We start from the raw sequence: 24,374 nt of genomic DNA, 5'->3' as shown, positions 1-24,374 counted from the left end.
AGTTAAAGGCTTAGCTAAGCATTCCTGACAGTTATCCAGGAATGTGATGCTCCCTGGAAGGGGTTTGCAAAGAAGGCAAATAAATGGATAGCAGAACCCTGGGGCCCTGGGAAATCCCTTTGGCCAAGGAACTTGGGTGTGGACACATCATGACCAGTCACTTTATATCTCCTAGGTCAAAGGAGGTACCAACTTCCAGCAGTTCTGGATGCTGAAGAGGAGGGGGATAGGTCCTTTGCTTCTCTTTGGGAAGGAGCAGCAAAAAGTAGACATTGATAAGAAAGCAATTTTCTCCTAACAATTGTGTACAAGTGGTTTGTGAAGGCAAAACTCCCAGAGCTCAATTCTTATTCATTCTGGGAAGCTGAGCCAGCCAAGGCCTGCCTGTCTCACAAAAGACAAGGATCTCTTCTCCTGAGCTGAGGTGCAGGGTCTGGGACTTTACTTTCCCTTTCATGCTAATCTCCAAGAGAATGACTGCCAAGGAAACGATTTCTTGTTTCAGTGGACAGTGGAGCCAGAGGTTACTCACCAGAAGACAGCTCTGGGGGACAGTATCAGTCTTCTGGGTGCTATGTATATCATCTGGTCCTGGATTAGTAAAAGAACTGAAGTTACCCAATGTCACTGGATAACTTTTTGGCTGGTCACCCAGCAATGATTTATACAGGGCAGTGTCAGAGCAGAGTAAGAGAACCCGAGAACTTATCGTGCAATGACCAGTCACATGACTCCTAATGAGAAAACCATTTTTCTGTTGCCATTTACTTCTGACAAACCCAGGAAGCCAAGGTCTCCAGCCTGGGTCCTCTTGGACCCTCAAGATCTCCCTCACCCAGGCAGACCTCACTAGTCTGGAAAGCAGAAAAAGAACACTACTCTTTTCCCTCAAAACAAATGTACCCATCATAAAGATGCCACCCTCTGCCATTCTCACTGCTTCTTTGTTTATTTGTGTGTGTATTTCAATTTGAGAAAGTGGGGAGGGAGGGGGCTTGGGACTAGGGTGAGAAAGTGGGAACCCAGGGAGCTGCACTATCTCCACTTCAGAGGGCTTGACCAGCCCCTGGCTCAGGCCATGCTGCTGCCCCTTCTGCTCCCTCAGCCAGGAAAGCCAGCAGTCTCCTTCCTTAACAGACCCTGACAGGCATAATGGAAGTTGAGGGCTTAGCAAAGACACCTCCTGTCCTGGGCAGTATCCCATATACAAAGGTATCCATGGGATCATGTCCTCCCCAGGATACATGCTGAATACTCATGACTAAGGAAGGTGACTTCAAATTCATGCTGCCAGAGTTAACTGATGGCCTTCCAGAGCCCAGGGACCACCAATCATTCACAAGCTCACTGGCCATGTTGTAGAATGCACACGGAGGGGGAGCTATGTGGCGAAGTGGATAAAGCACCAGCCCTGGATTCAGAAGGACCTGAGTTCAAGTCCAGCCTCAGACCCTTGACACTTACTAGCTGTGTGACCCTGGACAAGTCACTTAACCTTCATTGCCCTGCAAAAAGTGCACATGGAGCTCTAGAGCTGACCCTTCAAGGCTCTCTTCAGCTGCCAGGCATCCTCATTGGGATAAGTCAAGGACTAGGTAGGCATCATTCCCTTCCCATAAAACACATTCCAGCCACAGACCTTGCAGCCTCTTAGAAGACAGTCATTTGATCTCATGGCATCAAGGTGACTCCGTAGATAGAGAACTGAGCCTGAAATGAGGAAGGCCTGAGTTCAAATCCAGATTCAGATCCTTAGCTGTGAGATACTGATCAAGTGACTCAATAGCTGTCTGCCTCAATTTCCTCAGCTGAAAATGGAGATAATAATAGTTGCTTCCTGCCAGGGTTGTTATGAAAATCACCTGAGATCATTACTGGAAAATTGCTTAGCACAGCACTTGGCCCATTCATAGCAAACACTCTATGAATGTTAACCAAGGCAATGCAACCTGAGGCTGTCCTTGCTTTGCAGGTCAGAGTATCCCCTTCAGATTTGGTCTCAGCACCACACAGCAGCTTTAGGCTTATGGAGTGTGGGAACTTTTTGTCTCCCAAGAGGAGAGTCTCCCAAGGCACCGTTCTTGAGGGACCTCTTCCTAATCTGGTTTCCTCCCCTGGATCCCTATGTCCAAGGCCAGTTTCTAAGATGAGACAGACTAGAGGGGATTGCTTCTGCAGCTTCACTCTCCAGCGATAAGTAACCATCAAGAAAAACCATTAGCTCTAGGCACTCATTAGTAGAGAAATCATTCTCTATTTCTGGGTAGTTGTGTCCTCGACTACTCAGATTTTGAGAGGCCCTGGCAGTTCCCTTCAGGATTAAATGTCTTGACTTTCATTACAGCTAATGGCTCTATGACCCTACCCACTCCTTTCTCTGTGTCTGTATTTTTTGCTAACTACTGCCCCCACGCTCAGGTGTCCCAGCAGGGATGCTGGGAGCCCAGCGACTTCTCTGCCAGCCCTGGGGTGCTTTGGGCTTTGGCATTTGTTTTTATATCTTCTCTCCTGATTAAGCTCATCAAAAACATGTGCAGCCGATTAATGGCCAAGCCCTGAAAGCAGATGTCCCTGTCTCTGATTCTGTTCACAAGAGAAGAAATTATCATCTTGGGAATTACAGCTTTTAAATCTAGTCTGTACCCAGCCCCTAAGGCCATCGATGGGCCTTGTGTGTGAGACTCTAGGAGAAACAGGGGCTTAGCTCTTCCTGAAGAGTCTGGGTGTCTTCTGTCTTGGCATCCAAACGTTAGTGTGGGGGCTAGGGTCAAGCCTCTGCTACGAGAACTCTGCCATCTCTCTGGGATTGGGCATAGCCAGCTTCCTCTGATCTGGTGCAGTTTGTCTGGGGAAAATGAGAGGGGAGCTGTTCACTTGGATACTTGCCTTGCAGAGGAAAATCCAGCTTCATTTTCCATGGAAGCTACAACTAGCATATAGCCATACCCTCTCCATGGCAAAATGAAGACCTCTGAGGCTTGACAAAGCCTGGGGTTGGGGGCCAGGAGGCTTCCATGGGTTTTCCTGCAGTGGTGGCAGCCCCACATGCAGGGTGCTAGGGGACAGAAACACCAGCTGCTAACATTTGTCTCTCTTCAAGGTTTCCATGATGCTTTCCCCTCAGCAACCAGGAAAGTATTATGAAGCCCAGTGGACAAATGAGGAAACTGAGGCCTAGAGCATTCAAGTAACTTGCCTAGAGACACACGGGACATGCTATAGAACTGGGAATGGAACCCTATCTCCTAACTCCAACTCCATCACACTCGCGACTAGACCATACAGGGAAAAGACATAAGCGCTGCCCTTTCCTCATGTTTTTGCTTCTCCCTGTCCAGAGAATGAAAACACATGGGTTATTGAACATAAATCACTGGACTCATTTTAAGGCAAGGGGAGGGGAGTTAATAAGCCCAACTTCATCTTAAAGCACAGAAATTCTCCATCAAAAAGGTGTCACTTGATTGTCAACCCAAGTAGAGGATCTCAGGACTGGTTAGGCAAATTCACGATTGTGACTGCTGAACTGAGCTTTGCTCTGTGTGTGGAAGACAAGATCCTTCCAAAGACCCACAAGCGATGGAAAGAAACAATTAGTAACAGGGCTCCAATGGGACCATTTGCTTCCATTTAAACGATCCCCGCAAACCCCGTCCTAGCATGGGCAGCAGGTGTGACTGGCAAACAGTGTTTTCTTCCCTCTGCACCACACACATATGAACGTGCCGTGCATGTATATGCACACACATGTGCAGGCACACAGCTGTAAGCACACATCTTTCATGGGAAGATCTATAGAGAACAATAAGAGCCACCCCAAAGCTAAAAGGAAAGCGGGGCTTAAAAACCTTCCAAAAGCACCCCCTCCTCCTCTCCCTGCCAATGTATGGCAGGCCCATATTTCAGAGGACGAAGAAGAACATGTATTCTGGGAAGGCTTGGCATTTTAAAAAGTTCAAAGTTGACTAAGCTGAGTGCCTATTCTATAAATAAATCCACAATGAAGCGCAGAAAGGTTTATTTCTGATTTCTTATTTCACAAACTAGGAACGAGGCATAAAAATATTGGGTCATAAAATGCTTAAAAAGTAGATTACTAGAAACTAATAGAAGCCATGATTATCTATTGAGCCAATGATGGGTCAAACGGCATTTGGAATTCTTGCAGAGAATATGAATCTGACCTTCATGTAGACCATTTACAGAAAGCAATTTTATTTACATTTTTAAATCCACATAAAGGTGAAAGATGATACTGCTGCAAAATGGAACATTTAATTTTTTGCCCCAAGGCATTACTAAGCTCTCCCAAGGTCAAATGGAGTACAGGACTGAAATGAAGCCAGACTCTCCCCTCATCTGCTGTCAACACGCAGGCTCACTACACCCGCCTAGAGGAAACACCAAGGCTCCATTTCTATTGTCAAGAGCAAAAAGAGTCCCCTAAAACCAGCAGGATTCACTAAGGAAGGACTGAAAGATAACTTGCCTTTTTTCGTCCTCCCCAACCCTGCCAGGGAGAGCTTTTAATCCCAGTCTCTCAAATGCAACTCCTGGGATCACAGGTTTAACCTGGGAAGGGTCCTTGGAGAACATCCAGCCCCTCTCCATGTTACAAACAAGGAAACTGAGGACCACAGAAAGGGAGTTTGTTGCCCCAGGGCAAACAGCTAGTTAAGTGACAAATTTGGGACTCAAACCCAGGTACCTCTCCTGACAAACCTAGTGCACTTTGCACAAGGCCACACTGCCACTCACTGTGGAGGGGGAGGGTAAGGAAAGGATTAATTGTTGCCAAACTACTATTCAGTTCAGTAAGGAAGACTTGATTCTTTGGTTTTGTTTTTTAGTTTGCTCAGTGGGGGATAGTGGGAGGGACACCCAGCTTTTCTTAAGATTCCATTAAGAAAGATTCGATTTGAAATATATTTCCTAATAATGCAGCTCTAATGCTAACACTCCAATATGGAGTGGCTTAGGCTGTGATCCTTGTGCCCATAAGTATGTAAACAATGCCAGCTGGCTTGGACTTTTCCACTGTCCAGCCTCATTTCCACCCTGGGTCAAGCAGATCTACATCCAAAGCTTCCCATGAGTGGGACTTGGGGATGCCTGCAGAAACTTCGAGCCAGACTTAGTGGTGAGGTCTGCAAACTCCTCCACCCAAGCCAAGTCTCCATAAATAATTGGGTTTGAGCCCAAATGCCTCCTCACCCCCCACAACTGGCATCTCTTACCTGTTCTCACTATGCCCATTTTTAAGGTATAAAAAGTTCCCTCCTCAGACCCCTGCTCCTAGCACAGACTCCCATCCGAGATCTTAACCACTGTCCAGGTCTCCCTCCCCCTTGGGGGGGGGGGGTTCTTTGTCCATGGAGCTGAACCTCTGTTTGTCTATTTTGCCATACAATGTGTGTATGGGATCTTTTGTCTCCTTCCTGTACCTTTCCATGTAACCATTTCTTGTGACTCCCTGGACCTGAATCTGCTCTAGCTTGATCCATGAGGTCAAATACAAGAAAGGGGACTGTTTTTGTTTTATCCTTACAGAATGATTTAGCTGAATCGGGTGACATGGTATAGCTTAGACTGATTATTGTTCGATTGTATTTTATTGTAAGCTACACTAATCCACATGACTCCTGAATTTATATGTCTGAAAAGATCATCAGACTTGATTCCCTTTGCACCCAGCAGTTTTATGGCTGAGGCCTTTCACAATTCATGGAGAGTTTCTGTCTACCCCTACTCATTCCCAGATCCCTCTCTTCCTCATACTTGCAGGAAGGTTCAGGTCTTCTAAATGTTTTTTAGCCAGGCAAGAGAAGTATGCTGGTGCCTTGCTGGCAGCCCAGCCTCAGCCATTCTCTGATTTCACAGACCCACTCATTAGGTCAATACATGTAACTACACAAAGAAATAATGGTCCAGATGCTAGCAGCAGGAGACACCATCAGGCCCATTAATATCCAACCCACATTTGAAAGAATGAAACTACTCAGAAGACAGCCTGACACCAAACAAGACTCCCTGGGACAGGGTTGAGCAGTGCCCCCTGCCCACGAAGGGAAATGTGGTTGGCAATGATGATATCTGAACCCCTTCTAACCTTGGTGCCCTCTATAAAAATGAATAAATGCTTGGGGTGGCTAGGTGGCGCAGTGGATAAGGAGCACTGGCCCTGGATTCAGGAGGACCTGAGTTCAAATGCGGCCTCAGACACTTTACACCTACTAGCTGTGTGACCCTGGGCAAATCGCTTAACCCTCATTGCCTGGCCAAAACCAAAAAGAATAAATGCTGAGTCTGACCGTCCCCAAGAAATTGGGATGTTTAAATAACTCATGCACAAGTGAGCCAGAGGGAGGAGAGAATTATTCCTGCCTGCCTGCCCCCCAACCCCCACCCCCTGCATGAGCCCCGATATACATGAGAGAGCTTCTGTGCAGAATCTATATGGGCTCTGTGTGGCCCTTTGCAGGGCCTAGAAGAAACTGCTCCCATCAGATCTCACAGTGCCTGCCTTGTTGCAGCTAGTGAATCAAGGTGAGGATAGATCATCTTGAGGAGAGAATTTAGGGTGGGGGCAAAGGATTAGGGCAGGATGGTTTAATTCACTACTCCTTTAGGAAGCTAATAGCAGGACCCTATTAGGGTTAGGGTCAGTGTTTATATTCAAGAACAAAATTGCCCTGTGATCATAGCCTGAAATGGTCACTGGAAATGAAAGAACCCTGGAATGGACACCATAATTGGACATTTTAAAAAAAAACTTTAACTGTTGAGGGAAGAAATAACAAGTATTGTGCCCAACTTAATATTTAAACTAGGATTGGAAGACAGCCATGCTGAGTGCCAGCTCAAAAGAAGGCCTCCCTAGGACTCTAGTTTTGGAGAGGAGATTCAAGGAGGGGTCACATCTCAAATAGCCTTTGGCCATTGACTGAGGAGAGGATGTTTCTCCCTTCTATGTCACAAGAATGAACTACAGCCAGATTAAATGCATACAGCCTTCTGGGCTGTGCATGGTCACTGTGCTGCAGGCAAACACAAGCTCGTGTAGCCCTGGAACATGCTAGGAGCTCACGGCTCCTGAACAAGAAACCTCTGACTTCAAATGACAAATATTTCCTTGTCTTAAATCTGTGCCTTTTGTCCTGAAAACTGGAGCTGATATCATCCCCCCCCCAGCTTCCCTCAAAGCAAAGTGAGGGAAGCCCTAGTGCCTTCACTGGGAGGGAGTCGGAGCCCCCTTCTCCTTTGTTCTGGTCATCCCTGGGAGCTCTAGAAGGCTTTCTCTCCTCCTCAAGGCTGCTTCTGACTTTAATTCCATTCCAAAGCATGGAACAACAGAATCCTCCCTGGCCCCATGGCCACTCCTGCCTAGACAGGTGGAGACCTTTTCCTGGCACTTCCCATGGTCTTTAGCCATACGTATCCCAGGCTTCTCTCTCTCTTTGTTTGCTATTCTTTGGAGGCAACGCTAAAAGTAAGACAAATTGATCTTGGTGGCAGATGTGTAACTAGTCACACACAGACTAGCCAATGACAGAGCCACTTAGTCCCAAAGGTGCAAATCCAGTGCCAACTAAGGCACTTGTCCCATTTCTCCACTTGGGAGAGTGTCTCCTGCCCTCAAAAATTTTTTTAAAAGTGCTTTGGCTTATCTGGCAACACCAGGTCTCCATTTAGCCATATGTTCAGCCACAGACCAACTCTTACAGGAGTCTGTTTATCAATCCTGGCTTGTTAAATGCAAACAAGTAAAAAAAAATAAGCATGAATACTGTTCAGCTATATATCTCTGTGAAATAGCCCACATGGCTGCTGTATCTTTCAAGATCTCTGCATTCATAGTAATTAAACTGGAAATGTAAAAACAAAAAGACACAAATAATTGACAGTAAGATGGGGATTGGGGAGGAAAGAGGGCAGAGATGAGGGTATCTTTCTTTGTAAGACTATAAATGAACCCTAATGCTATGAAATTCTAGAATAATGGGCCAAGGGGGAATTGTTCCTCCCAGGGCCTACAGGCAATGCCTTATTCCCTGAGCCTGAGAACCACTTCTGACCCACAGTGAATCACAACCACTCAACTCTCTGCAAAGAGGCTTCAGGATCAACCCTGGAATTAATTATGACATTTTCATTTATCTCTCTCCTCTCCTAGCCATAAGAATGTGGACAAAATCAGGTATGATTTATCCTGCAATCTCGAGTTTGACTGTGAACTACTGAGAGGGCCCCTGTGTATCTACAGCAAGCTCCTAAGCAAATCACTATCCATTTGGACCATGATAATCTCATAGTGAAGTGTTTAAGCAAGATAATATGTGAATGCTGTAGATAACCCTAGTAGATGAAGAAAGTGAATACCCTTTGGAAGGGCCACCAAGAGAAATTTCTGCCTCCCTCCTCTCAAGCTCATCCCAGGGACTTCATTGTTTTTAAAGAGTACTGTCTTCACACACATATACAAACATACACATTGAGAAAAGAGAATTGGAAAGTATTTGGGGGAGTTGTGTTATTTCACAGAGACCCAGGAACTAGGGAGCTGAGAGAGTGCAGACAGCACGACGAAATAGCCTGCCTTCGGGCTGAGGGAACAAGGAAACTAGTTCGTGGTCATCAATGTGATCTGCTTTGAGAAAGCACAAGGGGTCGAGTGCCCTTTAATACCTATGAACTTCCATCAAATAATCAACACTTCTTACAAATTCCATCTACCATAATGAAAAACTTCTATCTTTTCCTTCCTTACAAATGATCTCTGCTCACACCGACACTATCTGATGCCAAAGAATGTACCGAACAGAGAGATTTCCTATCTTGGAGCCAGGCTTTCCGTAGACTTTCTTACATGTGACCTTGTTTGGAGCCCAATGTATCTGTCAGAGGTGGCTTTCCTCTACAGCTGATCACTAGGGTGTTCCCTGGGATTCTTACCATCAGCTCCCCAATAGGCAAGTAGCATAAAAGAAACAATTGTGGAACCAGAAGCTCTGAGCAGCTGGTCAGAGCACAAAGGCTGGCTATAAATTTCCATTGCACTGTCAAATGGACTTGAGACACAATCTGATATCTCCCGTCATCGTTTACAACTATTGATTGTGCCCCTTACTTGGCTTTATATTCTTCCTGCTTTAAGGAGATGCAATATTTTTCAAGGACTTCCCACACTGAGAATGAGACTGCAGATGTAAAGCAGGCCATTAATTTTATACAAGCTGGTTTATATACCTGTGGGCCCCAACCACATTCTGCTACAAAGGAGTGCAGCATGAAAAGGGGGTTCTGTTAGCAAGTTCAGAGGGAGAACCTCCTGGGCAGGGAGCAATAAGCAGTTACCTCTTTGATGATTATCCAACCACTCCTGTCTTTGGGGCCACAGTCACCTTCCTGTATCCTGTACTGAGTGGAAGCCACAGGAGCATGACGTACAACTCAGGTCCAGAGCAAAGGCAGAGAGAGCAGCCAGAGCTGTCAGAAGGAAGGTGGAATCTCAGACCAGCACTTCCTCAGCCTAACATTTGGGAAACCCTGTCCCAATCCTTCCCTTCTTGGAACTTCCTAGATCCAAGAGCAGGGGGGAGACACAAACAGACTGACAAAAGGTGTTTGCTATCACTGGGCAACAATTTTTAGAATCCAGAAAAAAAAATTTACCCTGGAAGTGTCTATATTCCCCATCGCTAGACAATGACACATCAGATAGCAGGGAGCCTCAGTCTCGATTTTTTTCATCGTATTTTCAATGGTTAATAAAATTCTTATTTGCCAACGTTGGCATCAGCCTAATTTCATCAGTCTTTTGACCAGAGCTACATCTTACATTAATGGCAAGTGGGAAGTGAAAGAGGGGGAAAGAGAAGGCAAAGGAGGGGAGGGGAGAAGAGGGCACAGGAGGATGTCTAGCTACTTCTTTCTGCTGAGATAGACGTATTCAAAGACAGCTTTTTGCAGAATCTTGCTAATGGAGACGCTGGCCTTTTATGCTTGTAGGTCAGTCTGAGTTTATAAATGTCTCTCCGCCTTCTATACAACCCTTCTCCTCCTGAAGGCAAAAACTCAGAGTCAGACTGTAGCCATGTTCCTTTACCTTGGACACCATAATGCCATGAAATCTCAGACCTGGCAGTGAGTGACCTTAAAAGAGAAGCCAGAATGTCAGAGCTGGAAGGGGTCTTAGACATCATTACAGAGAAGTTATGCTAGAAGGGTAAGAAGGAGGTATGTGTCTTTGGAAAATAAAATACAAACAAAGGAAACCAGTGAGACCTCAATAGAAGCACTTCCTTGAGTTGTCTTCCTTAGTGTGCTACAGTAATTACATGGCCAGTCCTCCCACTGAAGGTGTACTACAGAAAACTGATGGACTTTAATGACAACCCCTCTAAGACAGCAGGGGAAAGGAATGGTTCTGGTGGCTTCTGGCACCTTTGGCATTGCGTTGGCAACTTTCCCTGACATTAAAGACAAAACAGAAGGACGGCTCACAACCGGCTGTAAAAGGTTAGGTTGCCTGGCAAAGGCAAGCAGATGCATTTTCGTTGTCCTTTGTCATTTCTGTGCTTTGCTTCTGTCTTTATCATTTGTTTTCCTCTAATCACTACTGAAGTTGATACTTCAGGATAGCTTATAGTGTCGGGGAAAGGCCAACTAGAGAATGATTGACGTTCCTGGACACTCCCGCCCAAAATGATCTCTGTCTGGGGAAACTGCCCTCAGGAAACACATCCGGCCCTAACCTCAAAGAGGTAATGGGTTAGACCTGAGGTTTGTTGAGAATCTCAGTGAGGTCAACCTCAGCCAAGGAATGTGTTCCTCCGAACACTAGAAACTCCGTCCTGCCTCCCCATCACTCAACAGGCCTGAATGAGGGCAGAAAGAAGCCCACCACTAGATGGCAGCAGAAACTCAGAGATCCCGAGGAAGCGAGCACGTATAGGGAAGGCGAAAAGGAAAAGGAAAGTTCATACAGCCTAGTGGAAGGAGACAGCAGATTCAACTCAGGCTGAGCCTGAATAGAGAAAACGCTAGAAATGTGCCTCTCTAGTAAAACTGGATGGAGGGGGCAGCTAGGTGGCACAGTAAATAAAGCGCCGGCCCTGGATTCAGGATGACCTGAGTTCGAATCCGACCTCAGACACTTGACACTTACTAGCTGTGTGACCCTGGGCAAGTGACTTAATCCTCATTGCCCCGCAAAAAAAAAAAAAAAAAAAAAAAATCCTGGATGGAGAGATAGGCCAACCACGGGAGGGAGAGCTCCAGGCTGAGGCCTACGGAAGGGGGTGGCACATCTAAGCTGTTCATTAACCTTCCCGCCATACATGGACTGGACTAGAAATCTAACTGAACAAATAAGAAGAGTAAAGGAGAACAGCGGCTTTGCCCCTGGTTTTTCCCTGCCCGTTGCCTCTCTGCTCCGTCTTCTTTTCCGTTCTGGTCTGCTGGAATTCCTCAGCTCAGCTTTTCCTCGCCAGATCCTGTCTTTATTAACTCCAACCAGCCAAATACACATGTATCCAAACTTTGGAGAGCAAGACTAAGGGGGGGGGGGGGCGCGGCGGCGCGGGAGGTGGGGGGCAGCAAGCGCGCAGAAATATGGGAGTTGCTTGTTTTGCGGCATGAGGACAGTGGGCAGACCCCTCAGGCCGCCTTTGTTTTGACCCACATGTTGCCCTCTGGCTTCCTAAAGTGAGTCCTGTGATCTGGTCTTGGGATCCTTCTTTCCTGATTCTGAAGCCACAGAGGCAGCGGCTCAAAAGGCAGGGGTCCCGGGGAAGGGGGTAGCAGAGAGTTAGTGGGTTGTGGTCCTTGGGGACTGAACCCCAGGGAATGAGGAGAGGAACTGTGTGGGAGGGAACGCTCTCGTATGTAGACCGCCCCCCGATTCGTGCCTCAGATCTAATGATGATAAATAAAATCGAGTTTGCCTTAGCTCCCCACGGAGGCCGCGGAGCCACAGGGAATAATGAGGGCTGTGCCCCCATCTGTCTACATTAGCAGGAAACTGGGCACTTCCGATAGCGAAGGGATCGATTTTCCCAGCCGGAGCAGAGGTTTCCCGACTCTTCGTGAATAATCGCTACCCTTTGTGAAATTCATAATAATTAGTACGCGACTGGTTTCGTTTTGTTTGTTTGTTTTTTCCTCGCGTCCCTTTCTCCAGGAGGCTGGAACCAGGAGATCACCTGGGGACCGCAGGAGAGCCTCCGCTCCAGGCTAGCCCAGTTGCCGAGCTGAGAAGGATGAGCGAGGGCGCGAAGGCTCTCTGGGTCGGAGAGGGAGGGGATCTGGGGCCAGCCTTGCCCAGAGAAAGGAGACCGGGACAACAGGACCAAAGGTGCTGAAGGCAAAGAAGTAAGGAGTTTGCGCCCTCCGCTAAGAACAGTAGTCTTGGAACAACTTGGGGTCTGACCCCCGCCCCCATGCTCGAGCTGCTATGTCAGAGTCCAGCCTATGGAGAGGCCGGAGGGGGGGGAGGGGCGCCGCAGAAGCTAAGGGGCGGGCTGCACCGGGGGAGAAGCCCAGGGGAGCTGTCTTTTTGTGGGGCGCTCCAGAAAAACTGCGTTAGCCGAGAGAAAGACGACCTTCCCTCCCGGCCTCCCACGGACGACGGTGATTGCGTCTGATTCTGCTTTTCTGGGAGTCCGTCCCCAGCCACTTCAGGAACTAAGGAGTATAGCATTGTCTAAGGTGTGCACAGAAGCCCAAGCTCGGCCAGGACTCCAGGGATCTGACTCTCGATATTCCAAGATTTAGAAAGAAATCGAGGCCCGGGCAAGACGAGAAAAGAAATGCCGAAGCAGGCGTACGGCGCTTCCTGCTGTGCTGAAAGAGCCAACCCTAGCCAGTGGCTCTGACTCGAGAGACACTGGGTGACAGGAGGCCGAGACGCCAGGAAGATGATCCGTCCTCGGTGCTGAAACAGAGATTCACTGACCCGGATTGCGATGGACTCGCATCCAAAGGCTGGAATCAGAAACTTGAACTGGATTAGGAGGAAAGTGCGGAGCCCGGGATGGTGCGCTGTCCGCGGTGCTGAAAGAGAGCCAGCGTGTAGCGCACTCTAGCTTCACCCTGACGGGAGGAAGCTGGCTACGCCGCGACGCCGGCTGTCTCGTCTCAACCTGGGCACCCAGAACTTTATACCGTATATAAGCCACGGCAGTTTCAGGAGAGACCCAGACTCCTCTGCATTATCTGCTGCCAAAAGTGAGCCTAGAAGAGAATCCTAGAGAGGCGAGAGGGAGCGAGCGCGCCTTTTTGTAAACCTTCCCTCAAACGTAGGCAGACATTGCAGGGTCTCAGAAGTAAACATGAAGGGCAAGCCAATTGTGAAGCTCATCTGCCTGTCCTCTGAATATTCAATGACGAGACCGAAGGCGAATATTTGCTAGTCGAATCGCTTCACCTTGCCCCCAAGGAAGTCCCCGTTCCCCAACTTTACGGAAGGTTTAAAAATAGCTTTAAGGCTTTAGTAAAAGACTGGGGTGGAGTGTCAGGTCTCTGCCTCCTCTTCCAGTGGTACGTGCACCTAACGTTACACAGCACATTGAGACCATGCTCCGGGTCCTGTGATATCTTCCCAGCCCCCGTCTCCGGGAAGCCTGGGGTAGGAACTGAAGAGGAAGTGAGTGAAAGGCAAACTGCTGCCTGGGTAGCCCAGGGAAAAGAAAGGAAGAAGGAAGAAAGGGATGGAGGGAGAATGGTGCAAAACCCAGAAAAGAGAGGCGCAACGAGGAGCTGGTTTCTAAGGAAACACTGTACTTGACTAAACGGCGATTTGACGGATTGTGAAAAAAAATACAAGCAAAAGGGAAAGCCTCTCTCTCTCTCTCTCTCTCTCTCTCTCTCTCTCTCTCTCTCTCTCTCTCTCTCTCTCTCTCTCCCTCCCTCCCTCCCTCTTTCTTTATTTCCCTCCTTCCTTCTTCCCTCTCTCCCTCCTTTCCTTCCTCTTTTTCTATTTCCCTCCTTCCTTCTTCCCTCCCTCTCTCCCTCTCCTCCTTTTACTCCCTCTCCTTCTCTCTTCTTTCCGCCACTTACTACTACCTCTCTCCCCACCTTGATTTAAAGCTTCTATGATTCAGAGTGGCCTCAAGTTCAGGGAACAGAAGAAGGGCAAATGGGGGTTCGGGAAGAATACAATCAGGGCTGAAAATGTGGACCTGAGAAGGTAACTCTGAGTGGGAGAGCCTTCAGATAACTCTGGGTGGGGAAGCATTCCTCTCATGAGCAGAACTAGCAGATATCCCATAGAAGAGGTGCTACCTCTCTGTAAAGCCCCACAAGCCTAGCCCAGCTGCTGAACTTTCTCTGAAGACCCCTGAGGCTCCGTATTGAGTCTGCCCAATTTCTTAAGCCTGTGCCTCCGAGGTGAAAGAAACTCCTGGCACTTGTTTACAGACTTCATGGTTAAATTTACAGCCATAGGCTGGGGAAGGGGGCATGCTAGAACCTCAGCCCACAGCCGCAGGGCTTAGACTGCAAACTTGGGAAGCCTTTGCTCAGGCTCCTGGAATTCTTTCTCTTCTCCGGCCACCCCCACGAGTGGTCAGTTCCTCATTCTCTTCTTCCTTCCTCCACTCCTCCTTCCCACATTCCTCGATGTCCCCTGATCCCTCCAACCAACTCGTCCTTCCCTCAGTCTATCCTTCTGGTCTCCAGGCTGTCCTGGGGCAGGAGGAAGGGGAATCATGCCTTGACCCGCCTTGGGAATTTGCCAGCCCAGGCCCCATCTCGGAGGGCGCCTCCGCCCTCCCAGCCTCCCTGGCATAGACAGAAATTGAGATTGGCGATCTTTTCAGCTAGGGCTTGGCATTTCCTCCTATCAGCCTGACAGAGCCAACTCCGGAAATTGCCGGTAATATTCATCTGGGGAGCACTTTCATTAAACGTAATTCATTCGACTTTCACTATAAATTGAGTGACATCCTTACAGCGGAACCTTTTTATCCTTGATTAAGTGCTTGCCAAGCTTTGGTTTTTCTCTTTATTGTCACATTCCTTCAAGCAGAGTCGTCAACATGCCAATCTGCCGCATAAAAACGCGAGCGTCGTGTTTACAAAGCACCCAAGAGCTTGTTTAATGCTGACTTACAGAAAGAGCTCGTGGGGAGCTGATAAATCACGACAGCGACTTGACACAACCGGTCCGTGGGCCCTGGCGCCGGCAGCCGGGAGCAAGAGGGCAGAGGAAAACAACGGGGAACCCGAAAGGGGGAGACCGACGAGCAATCTTGGGAGGTTCCCCGGGGCAATCTCCCTCCCTGATGAACAGGATCAGAGAGTTTTCCTTTTATTCATTAAAATGGCGCTTAGAGAGAGACCAAGTAGGTCATTATTTGGCTTATACTGGAGAACTGCAAGTCGGAGAGTTCGGCTATCCCCGGGCATCTTTATGAATTGAATCTAGGCGAGCTGCCTTCTATTCAAAGTGGAGAAGTGGAGGGTTCCAAAGCCCTCCTTGAGCCAGCAAGTGAGCAGCACACACACACACACACACACACACCCCTTTCCAGATGGTGTCAAGAAAACCAGCCACAGATTCAACGTCTTTACAAAATTGCTAAACAAACAATAACACAACCATAAATATCCTAGCTTGCCCAGAACTGACAACAAAGTAGACCCCATTGGAAGTAGGGGTTCAATGGGAGGGTCCTTCAAGGGAGTTCATTCTTACTAAACATCCAAGCGCCCCCAAATATTTTGAAACTGAGAGACCTGAACACCACACCCTCTGGTACGTGCACCTTGGGAGATTCTGTCTTCCCTTTCTCCCTCTCCTTCCTTAAAATTGAAGACGCAAAAGACAGAAAATTGTTTATTTGACAAAGCAATACCCAAATGCTTTCATCACAAAAGTGCCTTTTGGAAAATACTGTAGACAGTTGTTATTACTGGACAATGCTGTCAATTTCTATGGTCTGCAGAAAATCTAGCCTCACATAGAAAAGTAGGCCATGGGCCCATATCACAAAAATCAGCCGATTTCCTTCCCTGCCACCTGATCTATTTTTCACCACGACAACACTTTCATTAAGGGGGAAATCACGGGCAACAATTCAAAGCCAAATAGAAATCAAACCAGCACAGAGACTGGGGCCACGAACTTAATCGTTTTTGGTGTGTGTTTTTTCCAGAAGCAAAAAAAAAAAATTCACTTCAGGATGGCTTAGCAACAGTCAAGCCATTTCCCTTCCTCCCAAAGCCTCAGCCCTTTCCCCTAACCTATCACCCAGATGTGGAGAAGGCCAGCATTCTCTGCTAATGGACCATAGCCATGTGGGGCCTGCCAAGGCACTGGGGTTCCTATCTGATTCAATGGAAAGTTTATTTCCTTCTCCCCCCACTCCAGGAAAATATTTGTTCTCTGAGCTGTTTGTTTGCACATCAAGAGATCAGATCTTCTCGGCAGTCTCAGAGCTGGGGCACTCAGTTCTCCTAAGTCAGAGATTGCTGTCTGTGTCCAATGTGCTCCTAACCTTCCTTTGCAGTCTGACTTATTAGGGAAATCAACAGATGACAATGAGGTGTGGCCCTGTGGGGATTTTTCTTTGTCCTTTTCAAGGGCAAAAAGAAAATTAAAACCTATCATAGACAATTGCTTTAAAAAAACTGTGATTTAAAATGTTGGTGGACAGTTTAATCTTCAGTCATTGGAAATTACAACAACCCAACCCAGAGAGGTGACCCTCACCACCCCCCCTCCCAACCCTGCTCTCTCTTCCTCTGCTGCCCCTTTTCCCCACAGTGCTGGCAGCTTGGTAGGATGCTGTTCATAAAGGGGTAAGCATGGAATGATTGTCTTTCCCAATAGCTCAAAGCACAAATATTCCACCGGCTCCAAGATCCCTCATAATCTTTGGTGAGAAGTCACTGGGTAAACAGCCTCATCCAAATCTCAATTCTTCCCCCACGGTGGTTTGCCAGAAGCTCCATTCTACTCAGATTAGAAGCAGATTTCTAGAGGTTTTGACTAGGTGTGTGCCTGTTCTCACCAGCCCGAGGAGGTCCCCCAGGGGTTCATTCTTCTCCCTGGGAGCATTAATATGCCCCATATGGGAGCTATCTTAGTGACAAGGGACACATTTGCTGAAGGCCCTTCAACCAAGTAACTTTTCTGTCCGTGTTGTTGGGGGCTGCTTCATAGACTTCTAGGTTGGAGAGGGGTCACTCCCAAACTAGATTCCTCCACCATCTCTAAGGAAATGTTCTCCTGAGTCCCTTGTTGTTCTCGACCTGCCCAAGGGAGAAATAACTCCAGTTAAGATGTCCCCTTGTCTGTGCCAGGAACCACATGCATCTCCCCTCAACCCCCTTTCTCCTGGAAAAGGGGGGGGGGAATTCAGCCGCTTCCTCTCATAGGGTAGCTATGGTTGTCAGGTCACCAGGGAGAGTTCTAGCCCTGAAAGGGCTTGGGGAAGAGGGGGAGGGAGGAGATCCTGGTGCCTCTTTTTTCCGGGAGCTTTCACGAAGCTGAGCCCTCCCAGCCTACCATCACCCAAAAGATTCCCAAATACCTTTGTCCAAATGGTCACCTGAGTGGTCCGAATGTGTTTGCAGGTGCTCAGCCCCTTTGCAAACTCAGGTATTCTACTAGCGAAGGAGCTCTATAAGTGAACTTCGGGGATCGTTTTCTGATTCACTTCCAAGAGAAAACGAATACTGCTTGGAAGATACAAGCCCATTCTAGTGGACCCTCTTAACAGCTACTTCTATCCTTAACCACCCTTACCCCTACCCCAGTCCTTCTGTTTGTACCGAAAATGTACTTCAAAAGGTGGAAACCATCACCTCACTTTCCTCCGAAGGTTGCTGCTCCATGGAGGGGGGGGGAAGGGGAGAGAAACCAATAACACTGGATCGCAGCTCAGCAGAGGGCTGGTCCCAGGCAGTGGAGAGGTGAGAGAAAAGGGCTCTGGGTCAACGGGGCAAATCAAGGCAAGACATGCAGAAAGGGGAAAGTCCTGGAGTCCCCGGATTCTGGCCCTAGACACATGAGCCTCTCTGTTCAGAAAGCACCTTAGGGCTAGTTCGGTTTAGCCCAAGAACACAGCAAGCTAGGCAGAGAGAAGCTCCCCAACTGGACTGCTGGCCTTGCAGCAGCACCTTAGGTGATACATATGCCTAGCCTCCTACAGCAAGCTTGAGTGGAATTGAAAGAGCCCGAGGAAAATAAATATTCAGGCTTCCTCTACGGGTAGGAGGAGCCTGGGGACCTGAGGGATCTCAGGGGAATCTCAGTGCAGAAGCTAGGCCAACAAGGCCTACCTAGCGTCTTATAGCACCAGAGACTCCTTCCTCCCAAGAAGATGGAGTTTATCTTCTGGACAGCGCCGATCCCATGGCCTGACGCCGCTTATGCACAGCCCTCACAAAACTCAAGAAAGTTGAATCCCTACCTCCAGCAACCTCAGTAGCTCAGTGTCGAAGCTCTAAAGAACCCTGAACCCCGACCCCTAACCAGAGAGGCGTCCTGCCTGCGCGATGGAATCACACTGAAGAATGGGAGAGAAAACCCTCAGCCTGACAGCCTCCCACCCCACCTCTCTCTCTCTCTCTCTCTCTCTCTCTCTCTCTCTCTCTCTCTCTCTCTCTCTCTCTCTCTCTCTCTCTCCCCCCCCTCCCTACCTCCCCCCCGTCACACACACACACACACACACACACACACACACACACACACACACACACACACACACACACACTTAGAGAGAAAGGAAGGAAAGGGCTGCGTCTCTGACTCCCCTTCCAGCAGTGGCTTTATTGTTCACATCGGGGATTGTTTTCGAGAAATTGGGAAATCGCCTCTTTTCTCGGTGCTGCCAAAAGGCATTCAGGTAATGAAGTCTGTGAGTGAGCGGTAATTGGATCCGCCTAATTTGCTCCCGGAATGGGTCTCCCAAGTTCCCCGTTTACAATTAAGGGGGGGTGGGGACGCGGACCAGCATTGGGTGCTCAGAAGGCAGCGGTGAAATCCAGGTTGTGGGGCTCGGGATTGGGGAGAGATCTCAGCTGCGCGTACACACACTGACCAATATTTGCTGCAGTCTTCTGTCTGGCTCTGGACCGCTCTGTCCAAGACCAAGAAGAGGCTGAGCCCACCCCGTCAAAGAGCGCCTAGTCTTACTTTCTGAGAAGACCTGTTTAGACCAGTCGCCTGCCTGCCTGCCTCCCAGCCTACGAGGTGGTTGGAGAGCCCCTTGGGGCGTCGGGATGGCGGACGCCTCCCCTCCACCCCCGCCCAAGTCCGTTTGCTTGTCTGTCTTGCCCCTCCCTTGGTACGTTTCCCTTTCTCTCGGGCCTCTCTTTTCAGGCTCGCTGCTCTCCCACTGTAAGACTCCCCGCCCGCCCACCACACACACACACACACACACACACACACACACACACACACACACACACACACACACACGCACCTGCCCTAGTGTTATTCTGTTATTCTATCCAGGTAAGGGGGGGGGGCGCTAATAATGGCGGAGCCTCGAAGACATGCCCGCACGAGAGCTACTCAGTGGCTTTGGAGATACCAAGGAGCAAGTGGGAGCCGCCAGTGCCCTTGCTCAATGACCACCCTATGTTCACCTGTTTGCCCCTGAGGTGTCCAAGACCCGAGAGGCTGACACGCAGCGCCCTCTGGCGGCCCTGAGCAGCCACAGATGGAGAAAAATGCGGCCCCAAGTGGAGGTGGGGGAGGGGTAGTAATTCTCACCCCCAGTAACCTGTGAAGGTCTCTCTCCCTCTCTCACTCTCTCCTTCCCCCCCGCCCCGCTCTCTCTCTCTCTCTCAAACAGACACACACACTCACCCTAAACTCCAGCCACAGAGTCCTGGCCTCCTCTCCGTGACTTCCCTGAACCCCTGATCCAGAAGCTGGGGCGTCCAGGCTGGGAGCCCCTGAAAAGGGGCTCCCCACTGTCACTAGGCCCAGTCCAGGGAGACCTTCTACTAACCAGGCATGTGCCTGGATATTTCTGTACTTAGGGATAAGGATAGCAGTCCAAAAGCCAACCATCCCATGAGCAAGACAGCGAGGACTGAGTCCTGTTGAGCCCCTTTCTATAAGCCGGGGTCCCGCAGGATCCAATACACTAATAGACTGACGGTCAACTAAAAACAGGAATGCAACACACAGCCCCCAAGGGTGTAGAAGAAATGAACCTCTGCCAAGACCTGCCGAAGCTACTAACCGGGCCCCTTACACCGGTGCCAGGATGAGGGAGCCACCGAAAGAGTGTGTGAGGGGAAAGGGGTCTTTGATCACGGAGAGGAAGTGGGAAGCAGAGAGAAGAGGCCTTCAGTGCTGTGTTTCTGGGATCATGGGAGCGGTGAGATGAAACCCTGAGGCGTTTGCGGGTGACCCTGTCATGTTCGCACACTCATCCTAGATGAGCCCTACAACTCGGAGAAAGTTGCCCACCCCCCTTCCCATCTCCGTTGGAGAACTTTCAAAGTCACCAGCCAGGCACAAGGTCTCTGTCTCCTCATATTTATTACCTGTGCCAGAAAGTCTCTGAGCCCACTGGCCCCTCTGTGGCCCCTCTCCCCCAGAGCCCTCCCTCTCCCCTCAGGGAAGGCACTTATGCACAGGCGCGCGCAACAAATCCCACACACAAACACACACACACACCTCAATCCTTTCTCTCTGCATCTGGATAGATGGGGTTCAGGGCCCTCTCGGCAGGCTCTTCGGAAACACAAGAAAAGGGGCGGGAGGGGTGAGGGACCCCTCTGAAAATCGAGCCGGAGGCAGGAGGTCAACTTCACCTCACTGTTCCCAACGAATCCCCCTCTCGCCTAGGTCTCGGAAGCCGCCCGGCGAAGCATCTCTCGCCCTGCCCCCCAGGCCCCGATCTCCAGCCTTCCCGGCCCCGCCGCTTCCTTTTCTTCCCGCTGAATGCCAGAAGAGCCGAGACCGTGCGAAACTCACCAGGTACAGAGTGGGCTGCCAGAGGAGAAGGACGTACCAATACGCAGCCTGCATCCTCCCGCGTCTCAAACTTCCTCACCTTCGCCTGCGCTGAGTCTCTGTTCCCTCAAGAGCATAGATCCCCCTGACGTCCACTTCACAGAGCAAGGAGAGCTCTCAGCAGCCTAAACAAAAACGAAATGATAGAACCCATGACCATCCGGCAGACAAGGAGACAAGGAGAGGCGGCCACTGGAGCACCGCGGGTCAGAAAAAGGAACCCCAGAGAAAAGGAAAGAACTCTGAAAAGCCGGTCAATCCAGCTCCCGCCCGAGGGAAGAACCAATAGCCGCGGCTGAGGGACTGCGAGAGTCCCTTGAGCCCTTCGCTCCCGGCCCCCCAGGGGCGGGTGAGGGCTGGAGACCGCCGAGCGCCGAGCGCCGAGCGCCAAGATCAGTGGCGTGCGTACTGGGCTGGAGCTGGGAGTCCCACTAGCCGCCAACGTGCCTTTCTTTCTGCTTTATAGCAAGCAGGGCGACTCGGACTCAAGGCGGCTGCTGGCTCCCCAGCAGCCCAGCCAGTCCCTCTCCACGCACACAGTAGCGGAGAGACCGGTCGGGAGGGGGAGAGGGGGACAGGGGGAGAGGAGGAGAGAGGGGGAGGGAAGGAAAGTGAAGAAGGGGGAGGGAGAGGGACAGAGGGAAAGGGAGAAGGAGAGGGAGAGAGAGAGAGAGAGAGAGAGAGAGAGAGAGAGAGAGAGAGAGAGAGAGAGAGAGAGAGAGAGATTGTGAGATTTGCATACAGAAAAATGTGGAGAAATCAATGTGCACACAATCTCTCTCTCTCTCTCACACACACACACACACACACAACACACACACATTCAGACATATACACACAACACACAGGTTCAGCATTCACTTTCTCAACCAAAGATAAACGCCTGCCTCTAACTTCTGGCGCAGCTCTAGAAAGGGGTGGAGGAGCTGAGGGTCGCCCAAAATATTTTTTCTTTTCTTTCTCCAAGTAGCCTCTCCACTTTCCTTTCCTCTTTGCTCCCTTCTCCATCCCAATCTACCAAGTAGAAGAGAGGGATAGGGGAGAAGGAGCGGGAGGAGAGGAGAGGAGAGGAGAGGAGAGGAGAGGAGAGGAGAGGAGAGGAGAGGAGAGGAGAGGAGAGGAGAGGAGAGGAGAGGAGAGGAGAGGAGAGGAGAGGAGAGGAGAGGAGAGGAGAGGAGAGGAGAGGAGAGGAGAGGAGAGGAGAGGAGAGGAGAGGAGAGGAGAGGAGAGGAGAGGAGAGGAGAGGAGAGGAGAGGAGAGGAGAGGAGAGGAGAGGAGAGGAGAGGAGAGGAGAGGAGAGGAGAGGAGAGGAGAGGAGAGGAGAGGAGAAACAGAGGAGGCCGGGGGTGGAATGGGGAAAACAGAGAAGAGGGAAAGAGGAGAGGAGGCAGGCAGGCAGGCAGGCACCCTTACACGTACCGCACCGAGGAGAGTGGGAAGGCGACCGGGTCTCTCTCCAGGAAGGCTCCATGTAGAAGAGAGCTACAGGGGTTGGTGCCGGGTGGTGGGCCGGCGGTCCCCCGGCGGGCGCTTCGCCTCCATGCCTCAGCAGAGGCGGGCGGGTTCCTCGGACTTGCCCAGCCTGAAAGAAAGCGACTCCGAAACTCCTCCCGTGCTCGCACCCAGGGGTGGGCGCAGTGCAAGGAAGCCCGAGGCTGCCCCGATGACAGCTGGATTCACATCGCAGGAAACTGAAGAGCTCAGGGGGCTGAGGAGGCCGGGGGAGGCAAAAGGAGGCTACGGCGAGAGCCCGAGGCAGGGCCAATTCCCAAAGAGACGCGCAGACAGAGCGACCAGCCCCGAGACCTGGACACGCAGGGCTTGAGACCCTCCAGGGCATGCACTGGGAGGCGGGACACGAAGTCCGAGGCAGCGGCGGCGGCGGCAGCAGTGGCGGCGGCGGGCGCGGGGAGGAGGAGCCGGAGCAGCCGCCTCTCCCGGCTTTCGCTGCCGCTCGTCTCTCTGGGCTGGAAACTGTGGGGCTGGAGGGAGGGGGACGACACGAGGGGAGGAGGAGGGGGAGGTGGCCAGCCTGCTGGGCGGCAACTTCCGAGGCAGATCCTGGTGTGGGGGAGGAGAGGAAGAGCAGGACTTGAGACTCTGGGGGAGTAGGGTGGAGGGGCGGGGGGAGGCTTGATCTCCCTGAAGCTGCAGGGCGCACTGACACCTCTGCGTCCGCTAGGCAGCGTTTCTAGCCTCCCCCTGCTCCGAGTCCTTTACCTCTACTCTCTCTCTTGCCCCCCACCCAGGGCTGCCCCGTCGCCATCCGTCACCTAAGAAAGAGGACGACCACCCTCCGCATACACATCCACCCTCACCTCCCAGCCTCAAACCAGAGCTGAAGCCGGAGCTCACCTCCTCTCGGCGGCGCCCTCGGGCCCGGGGCTACGTAGACGGGGCATGGACCTTGAGCTCAGTATCCCTAGCTCGCTGTGCCTCGGAGGCTTGGAGAAGCCAGTAGAGACGAAGGGAGAGGTGTTAGAGAGCACACTGGCGGGGGGGGGGGGGGGGGGAAGGGTTCAAATCTAGTTCCGTGGGGGTTCAGGGGACCCATTGGCCTTTGGGTCCCACATGGTCCCCAGAGCTACCTGGCGTGCCTCAGGTCAGGAGGAGACAAGGGTTGGTTCCGAGCTTTGCCCTCTCCCTCTCTCTTCTCTCTGTCTCTCTGTCTCTATTTCTGTCTGTCTCCTCTGCCCCTGTCTCTTTTTCTGACTCTCCCCACCGCCTCATCTCTCTCATTTTCTGTCTCCTCACTGGTTTCCCTTTCTTCCCCTGTATCGCTTTTCCTTCTCTACACTCCTTTCCTTCCTCTTTCGCTTTCTTATTTTCATCTCTCTAACTTACCCCCTATCCCATGAGACCTAAAAAGGCAGGTTCTCCTATCAGCGAGTGAGAGGCTCAGGCCAAGTAGTCATTCCCTCTCTTCCCTTTTTCCCCTCCTCCTCCTCTTACTCTGACACTAGAAGACCAGAATGGACCCATTCCTATTTGGCCTCTCCAGGCTGGCCTGAGCTGAGGGTTGGCTGGGCCGGAGGAAGCTCTCCCTCTTTCCTTCCCCCACCTAAATCTCCCCTTCCTGCCCAGTGTAGCCCGCATATTATCAAGCCCGGCTTGACGCTTGTCTTTCATCCAGACAATGAGGTGAGCCCATGCTCCACAAAAAAGACAAGCTGTGCGTTCTCGAGGCGTCTAACGGGAACTGTCCAAGGTGCCAAATGGCAGTGGCCAGACACCTCTGTGTGAAACCCGCCTTCCTCAGGAACAAGATCCGTTCGCCTCCAACCCTGCAGGGCGGATGAGGCTGATTTGAGGGTGTCGAGGGACCCCACCTACTCCCCAAACATCCTAGGTCACTTCAGCTCCGGTAGACCCCATGCGAACCTCTCGGCCA

The 24,374-nt window shown here is 50.6% G+C and overlaps 1 protein-coding gene across 3 annotated transcripts in view; it reads right to left on the bottom strand.

Annotated features, from left to right (window-relative positions):
- The window catches only part of NXPH1 (neurexophilin 1), a 253,368-nt gene extending 229,438 nt beyond the window's left edge, over positions 1–23,930 (bottom strand). Inside the window, exons 1-2 of one of the 3 annotated variants that reach the window (XM_043969289.1) lie at positions 23,339–23,930; positions 20,945–21,108 (exon numbers count right to left, since the gene is read on the bottom strand). In XM_043969289.1, coding sequence (XP_043825224.1) covers positions 20,945–20,998 — 54 coding nt within the window. In that variant the 5' untranslated portion in view covers positions 20,999–21,108; positions 23,339–23,930. Of the gene's footprint in view, positions 1–20,944; positions 21,109–21,430; positions 21,545–22,402; positions 22,924–23,338 lie in introns of those variants that run through there. The other 2 variants (XM_043969287.1, XM_043969288.1) reach the window with 2 other exon arrangements.
- Between the last annotated feature and the right edge of the window lie 444 nt (positions 23,931–24,374).

This window comes from Dromiciops gliroides, chromosome 5 (assembly GCF_019393635.1).
Source record: "Dromiciops gliroides isolate mDroGli1 chromosome 5, mDroGli1.pri, whole genome shotgun sequence".
Lineage (NCBI taxonomy): Eukaryota > Metazoa > Chordata > Mammalia > Microbiotheria > Microbiotheriidae > Dromiciops > Dromiciops gliroides.
Note: the sequence above shows the minus strand (reverse complement) of the source record. Positions and strands in the feature narration are given on the sequence as shown.